The 12626-nt window shown below is 41.0% G+C and overlaps 1 protein-coding gene across 1 annotated transcript in view; it reads right to left on the reverse strand.

The window, feature by feature from the left end:
* Positions 1 to 6243: 6243 nt before the first annotated feature.
* LOC124795601 (atrial natriuretic peptide receptor 1-like) overlaps positions 6244 to 12626 on the reverse strand; it is a 369591-nt gene continuing 363208 nt past the window's right edge. Inside the window, exon 20 of the mRNA XM_047259672.1 lies at positions 6244 to 6357. Within this exon, the coding sequence (XP_047115628.1) occupies positions 6244 to 6357 (114 nt within the window). The remainder of the gene's footprint in view (positions 6358 to 12626) is intronic.

Here is a 12626-nt window from a genome sequence, read left to right on the forward strand (position 1 = left end):
GTCACGAGAATAATAACCAAAAATAATAGTGGAGTACATGGGAGAGATCTATTCAAAACTTTGGGATATTAACTGCACCACGCAAGTACGTTAACTAGTCAGTTACGCACATAAAAATAAGGTCGATAATTAATTATTGCACAAAAAACTGTGTCTATGACAATGGGACAAGATCTAAATTGAACATACATTTACAAACATAAGATTCAAAAAAGCATTTGCTACCAGAGAATGCAGCGGCAACAAATGCCTGAGGAAATTAATGAGATTCCGATAACGAATGTATTTAAAAACGCAGTTAAAATGTACCTGATAAACAATACATTCTAAGCAACGAAGAATTACTTAGACAACACAGAGTAGAGGTTTGATAAGGAATGTAATACAAATAAATGACAATAATAACAATGATTAAACAGCTGTCTTGTTACGTAACACTCTTACATTATTTTTTTCTTGTTTTATCTTTCATCTTGATATTTCTCTTTTTCTTTTTTGGGAAACTTTACTCAAAAACCTAAGCAGTGTGTAACAATAACATCTCATTCTCCCTCTGAGGTCAACATCTCACTCACTATACAGCAACGGTGACTCAATTTTTCAAGCTAGAAAATGAAAATAGTACACAAAATGGAAACAAAACATCGCTCTGCGTACAGTGTACCCAGGGCTACACTCTGAAACAATGTGTATATAGCGTGCGCAGTGACTGGTAATGGGAACAGAATGAACAGTGTACAACTAGCATCTTACTTTATGAAATAGCTGCCTTATAAAACAATATTGAGCTTCAGGAATATCCTGATTTAGGTCTTCCATGGTTTCTGTAAACTACTTGAGGCATTGGTGGGATGATCCAGTTCCAAGGCCACGGTCGACTATCTGTCCCATGCTTGTCAGACTATACCTGTAAGTATGTAAATGTGCTTTGATATGAATTGTGTTGTTTTCTTGTTCTTAAACTGTAATACAGTGGTATGTCCAATATCGTTGCAAAAGTGATAAAAGTATGAATAAAACTACTACTACTGGTACTACTGCTGAAGCTGCTACCACAATTACTACTACTACTACCCCAGTGGTTCACAGATAGCAATTGTTAGACCGTACTGTAAAAGTTCATTGCTATTTTCTATTAACATCCCATTTGTACTTTCTTATAAAAATTTTTCGCCGGTATTTCTGCCTGAGCACATCCAAAAAAAAAAAAAAAAAAAAAAAAAAAACTATTGCTGCGGGGTTGCGACTCATTTTATTTTACTTTCTCTTCTTTGTAACTATGAGAGAGCTGCAATGCTATAGGTTTTATAATCGTATTTCTGTATTTGCTGCTTACGAAATTATTTTCCATTTTTGCTGACGTTGTAACTGACACATTTGTTAACATTTGGTTTAAATCACTTCTGGGAACATAGTTTTGTCAAACTGAAATTAAACTTAGGAGTCTGAATATTGTAATGTGTGTAAGTTTGTGCGAGAGAAGTTGTGCTTTAGAAACGTATCGAGTGGTCGCTAGGTGAAATCGGTAACGAACGTGTCTGGAGGTCAACCATTTTCGTGTCGTGAGCAAGCTTCTGAATATCGTATGTTCGTGGCCGAAGTTCCTGGGACTGCAACTTTGGTATAACGCCTGCTGTTTCAGTGTTTGCAACGCATAATGAAGCTACAAACTGAACATAATACTGTGGTTCACATCGCGGACTAACGCCACGCAAAGTAAACTAGAATATACGGTATGTATTTAGCACAGTCAAGTGGTCGCTGAGTGGTACATTTCGATGTATACAGTATGGACTGTTTCGATGCGTTTCGTGGACTGCCAATTTAGAATAAAAACATGTTGTAGTACTCTCGTATCGGAGCATGTTTTTCAAACTGTGATCTTGAAAAGTATGATGCCCATTCAGTGCAGCTGGATTTTGCTAAGTCCATGGTTTCAACTGTGCAGAATGAATTATAAAATTAGCGAGCGTGTGCAATAGATCAGACTGGTTACAGTACTACTTATTTTGTCATAAGCAAATAAGGTGAAAGCTATCAATCGGGCCAGCAAAGATTTTAATTTTCTTCGTTAAACAGTGCAGGCTATGAGAATATGGCAAAAGAATTAACTTCTTGCCACGGATAAAATATTCATAGTGTAATAATCTAACAGTACATTGTTAGACTGTGGAGCAACGTGTTTAATTAGTGAACGGTTACTATGACGAGAAATTATTAACAAGCGCTGCGAAATCGATAGAATGTACGTGTTTGCTCAATGGGGCACATGTAGTCTACATCGATGGTTGCAGACATTTTACCCAATGAGGAGGCTGTAACTACAGGACTTCCCTTCTGCATCTACATTCCAGTGGACATTTTCAAGAGGACTATTACAACAGAAATTATTACTCAAATTACACTTATGGTTTATGGTCCGCTAGAGTGGGATGACGACACGCCGGTTTCCACAGTTCTTCTCTCATACACAAATGTAGGAAAAAACTCTGTAATAAACTACTATTTTGTGATGAAATTCTTTATACAACTTCTCATTTTTCACGTAACCGAAACCACAAAAATTTTGAATAACATTTCCAATAATTTTCATAAGCTTTCAAAGAAAATTAGTTTATTTTACTGAATAATTTCCCACAACCAATATTTCATTTTTAGAGCACTTTTTCTTTTGAAACAGTTTTTGTTCGTGTAGCATTTACAGGAACTACATACTTGTATTTATGTGCAGTGATAGAATTTTTCCAGTGTTTCTTCTTCACCTTTTGCTACATATAAATCTCTGATTGGAGTATTTGTGAACGCTGCCCCTGTCTTTTTCGTGTTTATCCAAATTATATGTCGCGATTTATGTTATTTATTACAACACGATAGAGGGATATGTGCATTGCTTAGCGTCCGCCATTAAGCAGGCTGGCTGCAACCAACCTGGAAAGAGTATCTCTGTCTCCACTGGTGAAGTTTTTAGATCGCGTGAAAATTTTCGATCTCGTAGGTATGTCACGCATGACATTTGTTTACTTGTCATCCTATGGTATCCCAAAGCAATTGTGGGGTCTTGCTTACTTTCTTGGTAAAAATTAGCGATTACTCCATTCTGGGTGGCTGTGATTTTGAACATTTACTTAGTTAATTCTGTGGGTGTTTTCAGTTTTATCATTTTAGTTACTCCAACACTTGCGTACACAAACGAATTAATTATCCTCCTCTTTTAATATGTGATAAATTATTTTGTTACTCTATTTTATATATAACCACTGTCTTTCTGGTGGAAGCAATCTTAGGGTGCTTCCAGTTTAGTTACAACGCGAATATTATGTTCGAAGTAGAGTACCTGTTAAGCCTCGGGGAAGACGAATACAGCAAATAAAATTACAGAGAGCGGTAAATAACTACGAGCAGAGGAAAATGAGATTGAACTTCTGACATCCCAGTAACACGAAATAAATTCTTTATTCAAGATGAACTGGCAGTTACTGTTTAATCACTGGACTGGAAAGTAAATGGACATAGTGTTCAGTGAACGCATGAAAAATCAGAACTGACTGTACAGTGGTTTCATAGTACGTCATCAAATATCAGAACTGATACCTACTTTAAACAAAGAATACAAAAAAGAAATTTAAAGACAATCGTAATTTTCAAAAGATTGAAAAACATTTCTTTATAGCACTTTAAAATGAAATATCTTAAGTTCACTAAGTTTCAGGGCTGCAGATTTATCCAAAAATCTTCTTAAAAATCGTTAATATGATTTGTCTTTCTTTTGTCTGCTAACCTAAATTTCTTCCTTCCATATACTTGCAAAAGTATATATACGCCTGTAATCTATTAGTTATCAGCTCACTTTCCAGTACACGTGACATAAACGTGTGTTTAAGCTGTCATAGTTGCCTGTCTAAAGCTATTGCAATGGAATTCAATTCAGAAAAATAATTTTAACCTGGCGTTTTCCTGAAACAGGTTCACACAAAAAAGATTTCCCTGTAACCTAGCGTCGCTGAACTACTTCGACCAGTTCCAGAAAGGCGTACACACTTCTCGAAAACGTCGACTGAATCAGTGCACATATAAAACAAAGGAGTGCATTGATGGTATTGAACAGAAAGGGAATTGGCAGATTATATTTAGAAACATCCATTTATTTCAAGGAACAAAGTACACCAAATACACAACTCTACAATATAATATTGTCGGAAGTTTCGAGGTGGAAATTCCTTCCATGATTAAAATTTGTACTGATAAAATTGCAGTACTTTATGCGGCAAGCTTGCTTGCAGCACAACTGGAATTTTTTTTTATTTCTCATATTATTCGTAGCTTATACTAGAATCATATTTTATACAGTTATTTTGAGGAACATTTAAATCACGAGAGAACGTTACCAAGTTGATGAATGCAAGACTTTTTCAAATCTCGTCGGGTGTAAGGACAGAATAAACAGACGCACACCACATTCTGGTCTCAAGAACTCCACGCAAATCATTTTTGACTCTGTGTACCACCTAAGAGTTATTACGTTGTACCAACTGAGATGGCGTACGTATTAAGTGTCGTTATGTACGTGATTTTTACGTGCTAGAATGTTGCAACTGTAGACACTGATAATTTGATACTGCAAGAGAAATATAGACAATTCGTTATCTTAAGTATTGTCGAGAACGTACTGCACAAAATAAATGACAGATGTACCTTAAAATATATAGGTGTCACTAAGTCTAAACATACCAGTGAAGTAAATCAAGTGATACCTGTGGTCGATTATCATTTATAAAATAATAAGTCAGATGAGAACAGACACTGACTGTAATTAATACACTCTCGTATAAAGAGTGGTAACGACTTAATAGTTAAAGAAGCGTTTGGGGATTTACATTCTTATCCTTAGTAGAAAAAACTTATATTTTGATACACATATCAACTTTCTATTCAACAAGTTAGACACGTATCAAATTGTTAAACTAATATCACTTGTATTTTCACACGAAAGGGTGAGTTTAACGCACGCAAGCCCGTTTAAACCAGAAAAAAATTAACGTACAACAATAACTGTCTGAGTAGAAACGTCGCCAAACACCCCTGTCCCGGAAGGAGCACATTTCAATATTTTCCGCTGTAAATTATTTTGTTTAACCTGATTTTATTCTTATTTCTTTTTGTTAGTCTCAAAAATGTGGCTCATATATTTTTATGGAAATGGTTCAGGTAGCTGGTCGAAACCACATAACATATCCTGAAACTTAGAGTCACAAATAAAAGATAAAATTAGAAGTTGACAGGCACGACTATCTCAGCACTTTAAGACAGGTCAGTCGAATTCCGCTTTTCAGTAGCGTGTCCTTAAAATGTAGAAAGGTCTCGAAGATAGCACTATTTTTTACACTTCACTTGCTTTTCAGATATTTTGCACCAGAAAAACACAGTTGTGAGAACGTATCGTGCAGCTAACAAAACGGCGAAGAAGTACACACTGCATTCTTTTTGCAGTGTAACACCAACAGAATTGTGGTAAACTCCAAAACCACGAGCAAATTATATACATTGATTGTCTGGAATGAAATGAAGTACATATCCCGCACGGAGACCTCTGATGCTAGGTCTGAGCAGCAGATGGCCCAACATGTTTCGCTTACGAAAACTGAGCAGATGTCATTCTGATATTAGGTATATGATTGTCGAAAATCGTCGAACAGAATACACTGATTTCCCATAGCACCTTCGAAATACGAATTAGACGAGTCAGGCTGTACTCAACACACTGTGAATTTTTGATCCACAATTTAATGGCAAGCATAACGGTAGGTCACTTTATCAAATTCTACGGGCAACAAAATCCTGGAGACTTCGTTTATCTATTCCGAACATTCTCAGCAGGCAGTCGTGTTTTGCACACGGTCACGCCACAAGTCTTCAGCTCGTCACGCGTGGGAACAGAGGGTGTGATGTTCTGACAATGTGACTTACACATCGCTGCGTCTCTAGCGACGTGGAATCGTTCGTTTACTGTCATTTCCCTCTGTTTTCCGAAACGGAACTTTCGTATCCCGATTTGATAGTGCACAATTTTTTCTAAGACAGTATTCTGCGCATACAGGATGGGAGTATGATTCCGCCAATGTGTTCCTCGACTGTGCTTGGCGTTGGACGGAAGTGCGGATAGAGATGAGCCAGGCCGCCTGTGTGTGTGTGTGTGTGGAGCTTCCAGGCAGTGGCGCTATCCAGCGACGATGGACCACCGGCCCTTCAGAGCCGCTCACCCCTCGTCTTGAAGCTGCCAGACTGTATGCGCTTAATGGGCCCGTTCGCTGCCGCCGGCACTTCGCCGAGCAGCCAAAAGGTCCTCATTACGCCCTTGCCCTGCAAAAATAATGGTACGCTTAATTACCGGATCAACATGTGTCGGCAGCTATTTGCGCTGTTCTGAAGCAATATAGAGCAGTTAGAAGTGGATTATAACATCGTATCTTACAAGAGTCTCTTTCTAAGATTTTGCAAACGACGACTAGAATGGACTGAAGAGATGTGACGCTACCATTTTTTCTAAAACTGTTAAGAAACTGGTCGAGTACTTAATCTCCAGCGGCTTTTGAAAAATATAGTACAGTGGAAAAGTTGCAATTGTGCGAAGATATTCGTATAACTACACCACTGGCCATTACAATTGCTACACCACGACGATGACGTGCTACAGACGAGAAATTTAACCGAGAGGAAGAAGATGCTGTGATACGCAAATGATTAGCTTTTCAGAGCATTCGCACAAGGTTGGCACCGGTGGCGACACTTACAACGTGTTGACATGAGGAAAGTATCCAACCGATTTCTCATACACAAACAGCAATTGACCGGCGTTGCCTGGTGAAACGTTGTTGTGATGCCTCGTGTAAGGAGGAGAAATGCGTACCATCACGTTTCCGACTTTGATAAAGGTCGGATTGAAGCCTATCCCGATTGCGGTTTATAGTATCGCGACATTGCTGCTCGCGTTGGTCGAGATCCAATGACTGTTAGCAGAATATGGAATCGGTGGGTTCAGGAGGGTAATATCGAACACCGTGCTGGATCCCAACGGCCTCGTATCACTAGCATTTGAGATGACAGGCATCTTATCCGCATGACTGTAACGGATCGTGCAACCACGTCTCGATCCCTCAGTCAACAGAAGGGGACGTTTGCAATACAACAACCACCTGCAAGAACAGTTCGACAACGTTTGCAGCAGGAAACCGCTCGGAGACCATGCATGCGGTTACCCTTGACGCTGCATCACAGACAGGAGCATGATGGTCGCATCCGTGTTTGGCGACATCGCGGTGAACACACATTGGAAGCGTGTATTCGTCATCGCCTTACTGGCGTATCACCCGGCTGCAACTGGCTCGTCACAATACGCCAGTCACTTCTCTTGATGAACTGTGGGATCGTGTTGAAGCTGCATGGGCAGCTGTATCTGTATACGCCATCCCAGCTCTGTTTGATTCAATGCACAGGCGTATCAAGGCCGTTATTATGGCCAGAAGTGATTGTTCTGGGTACTGATTTCTCAGGATCTATGCACCCAAATTGCTTGAAAATGTTATCACATGTCAGTTTTAGTATAATACACTCCTGGAAATTGAAATAAGAACACCGTGAATTCATTGTCCCAGGAAGGGGAAACTTTATTGACACATTCCTGGGGTCAGATACATCACATGATCACACTGACAGAACCACAGGCACATAGACACAGGCAACAGAGTATGCACAATGTCGGCACTAGTACAGTGTATATCCACCTTTCGCAGCAATGCAGGCTGCTATTCTCCCATGGAGACGATCGTAGAGATGCTGGATGTAGTCCTGTGGAACGGCTTGCCATGCCATTTCCACCTGGCGCCTCAGTTGGACCAGCGTTCGTGCTGGACGTGCAGACCGCGTGAGACGACGCTTCATCCAGTCCCAAACATGCTCAATGGGGGACAGATCTGGAGATCTTGCTGGCCAGGGTAATTGACTTACACCTTCTAGAGCACGTTTGGTGGCACGGGATACATGCGGACGTGCATTGTCCTGTTGGAACAGCAAGTTCCCTTGCCGGTCTAGGAATGGTAAAACGATGGGTTCGATGACGGTTTGGATGTACCGTGCACTATTCAGTGTCCCCTCGACGATCACCAGTGGTGTACGGCCAGTGTAGGAGATCGCTCCCCACACCATGATGCCGGGTGTTGGCCCTGTGTGCCTCGGTCGTATGCAGTCATGATTGTGGCGCTCACCTGCACGGCGCCAAACACGCATACGACCATCATTGGCACCAAGGCAGAAGCGACTCTCATCGCTGAAGACGACACGTCTCCATTCGTCCCTCCATTCACGCCTGTCGCGACACCACTGGAGGCGGGCTGCACGATGTTGGGGCGTGAGCGGAAGACGGCCTAACGGTATGCGGGACCGTAGCCCAGCTTCATGGAGACGGTTGCGAATGGTCCTCGCCGATACCCCAGGAGCAACAGTGTCCCTAATTTGCTGGGAAGTGGCGGTGCGGTCCCCTACGGCACTGCGTAGGATCCTACGGTCTTGGCGTGCATCCGTGCGTCGCTGCGGTCCGGTCCCAGGTCGACGGGCACGTGCACCTTCCGCCGACCACTGGCGACAACATCGATGTACTGTGGAGACCTCACGCCCCACGCGTTGAGCAATTCGGCGGTACGTCCACCCGGCCTCCCGCATGCCCACTATACGCCCTCGCTCAAAGTCCGTCAACTGTACATACGGTTCACGTCCACGCTGTCGCGGCATGCTACCAGTGTTAAAGACTGCGATGGAGCTCCGTATGCCACGGCAAACTGGCTGACACTGACGGCGGCGGTGCACAAATGCTGCGCAGCTAGCGCCATTCGACGGCCAACACCGCGGTTCCTGGTGTGTCCGCTGTGCCGTGCGTGTGATCATTGCTTTTACAGCCCTCTCGCAGTGTCCGGAGCAAGTATGGTGGGTCTGACACAACGGTGTCAATGTGTTCTTTTTTCCATTTGCAGGAGTGTATATTTCTGCAATGAATACCCGTTTATCATCTGCATTTCTTCTTGGAGTAGCAATTTTAGTGCCCAGTAGTGTAAGATTTTGCAAACGACAACTAGAATACACTGAAGAGGTGTGACGTTAACAATTCCTCTAAAACTGTTAAGAAACCACCGAGCGAGGTGGCGCAGTGGTTAGCACACTGGACTCGCATTCGGGAGGACGACGGTTCAATCCCGCCATCCTGATTTAGGTTTTCCGTGATTTCCCTAAATCGCTCCAGGCAAATGCCGGGATGGTTCCTTAGAAAGGGCACGGCCGATTTCCTTCCCCATCCTTCCCTAATCCGAGCTTGTGCTCCGTCTCTAATGACCTCGTTGTCGACGGGACGTTAAACAGTAATCTCCTCCCATCTCCTCCTGTTAAGAAACTGGTCGAGCCGATTATTTACAGCGGCTTTTGAAAAATATAGTAAAGTGGAAAGAAGTTGCAATTGGGCGAGGTTAGTCGTTTAACTACTTTTTCACGATTGCCGTAAAGGGCCAAATCAAGTACAATGTATTAGGAAATTTTATTTGCAAATTGCGAATCTAAATTGACTTCAGCTGTACTGTTCACTGGTGATACATAGAAATTTCTGCTAGGTGCTGTGTGACATCCTCCTCTAGCTTTACTTTTCCTCAACAGTAGTTGTCGATAACAGTATTAGTTTTCGAGGTTCGGACGGGTCAGTATTATCTCAACTGCTCTTCTGAAAACTTTCATGTAAATTTATACATACTGTGTTATATTTAAAACTTAAATTTATGAAAAGGAATTACTTCATCAAATATTTTAGTTTCTATATTGTATTCTGAAGGTGGTAGGGGTAAAATACAGGGAGCGAAAGACTATTTACAATTTCTACAGAAACCAGAAGGCAGTTATAAGAGTCGACGGACATGAAAGGGAAGCAATGGTTGGGAAAGGAGTGAGACAGGGTTGTAGCCTCTCCCCGATGTTATTCAGTCTGTATATTGAGCAAGCAGTAAAGGAAACAAAAGAAAAATTCGGAGTAGGTATTAAAATCCACGGAGAAGAAATAAAAACTTTGAGGTTCGCCGATGACATTGTAATTCTGTCAGAGACAGCGAAGGAATGGACAGTGTCTTGAAAGGAGGATATAAGTTGAATATAAACAAAAGCAAAACGACGATAATGGAATGTAGTCGAATTAATTCGGGCGATGCTCAGGGAATTACATTAGAAATGAGACACTTAAAGTAGTAAAAGAAATTTGCTATTTGGGGAGAAAAATAACTGATGATGGTCGAAGTAGAGAGGATGTATAATGTAGACTGGCAACGGCAAGGAAAGCGTTTCTGAAGACGAGAAATTTGTTAATATCGAATATAGATTTAAGTGCCAGGAAGTCGTTTTTGAAAGTATGTGTATGGAGTGTAGCCGTGTATGGAAGTCAAACATGGACGATAAATAGTTTGGACAAGAAGAGAATAGAAGCTTTCGAAATGTGGTGCTACAGAAAAATGCTGAAGATTAGATGGGTAGACCACATAACTAATGAGGAGGTATTGAATAGAATTGGGGAGAAGAGAAATTTGTGGCACAACTTGGCTAGAAGAAGAGATTGGTTCTTACGACATGTTCTGAGGCATCAAAGGATCACCAATTCAGTATTGGAAGGCAGCGAGGAGGGTAAAAATCGTAGAGGGAGACCTAGAGATGAATACACTAAGCAGATTCAGAAGGATGTAGGTTGCAATAGGTACTGGGAGATGAAGGAGCTTGCACAGGATAGAGTGACATGGAGAGCTGCATCAAACCAGTCTCTGGACTCAAGGCCACAGAAACAACATGTTATAATCAATAAGCACAAGTTCTGAAAGCACAGTTAAGATTATTTTTTTATAAACATTTGAAATTACGAATTATTATGCATTGAAGATTTCTATTATTAATTAATCAATGCTGTAATATTTGCCATGTTTACTTTCTGGGTTCATTTATGAAATAATAATCGAAATTAATAATGTAACGAAAACTACTGGAATTCGTTTGTTAAGAAAAATTGTAAACACTTTGGAAGATTGTTATTTCCGCAGAATGTGGGAGTCAGAAGCTTGTCTCTTATGTGATGTGATGTATTTTCGTATAATTGGTGCGAACAATGTAATTTCCACTTTATTAATGTGAACAATCAAAATAGGTATGGTTTATCAACATGTGAGAAAGTCAGTGGAAAATATATTTAAGTAAAAAATTCTGCAACAACAATCTTCCAATTTACTTAGTTCGAACCAACCGTGAGGAGTTGAATTTAGATTTTCAGCTTCAAGAATGATACTCCTGGACAAGAAGAACTGGTGCCATCTCAAATGACAAGCTAAGTAAACTTGAAAGTTTATTGTAATCTTAGCTTCTCTCGAATCTCCATAAAAGATTTCGCTTATTAATTACTTGGATTGGGCATTGTTTAATGTGGACAATACATGGAAGAAAGAAGGAGGTGGAAGATTACGCAGCCCTCGACTCGAACCGAAATTTTCAGCTTTGCGAGCTGTCGCTTTAAGCATTTCGGCTACCAATGCACGCCTCCAGGACCCACCCAAATCTCCATATCTCACTCTCTTCCGTACAACCTAACGATCGCACACACATTATATATTCCCGCAGCGGGAGGAATATTCATTGTTATCGTAGTTTAACCCAGCGAGGCATAAAATACTTATTACTTTATTGTACAACGTCTGTGTTTACAATTCACATTATACACTGTTCGTTCAGACGTGTATTCATCAGTGGTGCGCGCAATACAGTTGAGAAGGATCGACATGTCAGATTATTAGGGCGTTAGGGTAATGTAAGACGGCAGTACATTCGGTTTTGCATGAACTGATCTGTTCCCTAGAGATTTTGCACAGTGTGTGCTGAGATCATTCCACACTTGTGTCCATTACTGTAAGGAAGTGCTCAAAATATTCGACTGGTCGAATTATTATTAACACATTTTGTCACAATCACAAATTTCAGACAAATTCTTTCTTCCGCGTATCCTGGATCACAAGCATACTTTAACGTTTTCTACCAAGTGATCAGTTACTGAAGGCATCGCAGTCTTCGATTAGCTGACAAGGGACCTCTTCTGTGAGTTGTGGCGGTAACCAATGGGGGGTGAGTGCATCGGCGTGTTTCTCTGTGAGCACGCTGTTTGAACCACAGAAAGCTTTCCACTCTTGCCTGGGATTCCTGTCGGCAGTTCCGGGAGCTGCAGCACTGCTGTGGACGAGCAATGAACAAACTTGCATCGATGTTGTTTTGTGTTCGTCATTCTGAAGCCACGATTTACAAATGTATGGTAAGATTCGAGCATACATTGTGCAGCCAGGCTTAAAATTGTTTGCAAGATTTTCAGATATGTAATGTGCATTTCCTTAGATTCAAACTAAACGATCCTCGTCCAGGGAGGTGCATAGTTTCAAGGCATACGGTACAGAATTGAGATTTCATTGGTCCAGTCAAAGAGTGGGTGTGTTCCAATCATCACACTCTAGTTTAGTTAAATATTTCCATCATTTCCCAACGCATATAGAATTACTTGTTGTTCAGTTCTTTCGCTCGTGGTG

The sequence above is a fragment of the Schistocerca piceifrons genome, chromosome 4 (genome assembly GCF_021461385.2).
Source record: "Schistocerca piceifrons isolate TAMUIC-IGC-003096 chromosome 4, iqSchPice1.1, whole genome shotgun sequence".
NCBI classification, from domain to species: Eukaryota; Metazoa; Arthropoda; class Insecta; order Orthoptera; family Acrididae; genus Schistocerca; species Schistocerca piceifrons.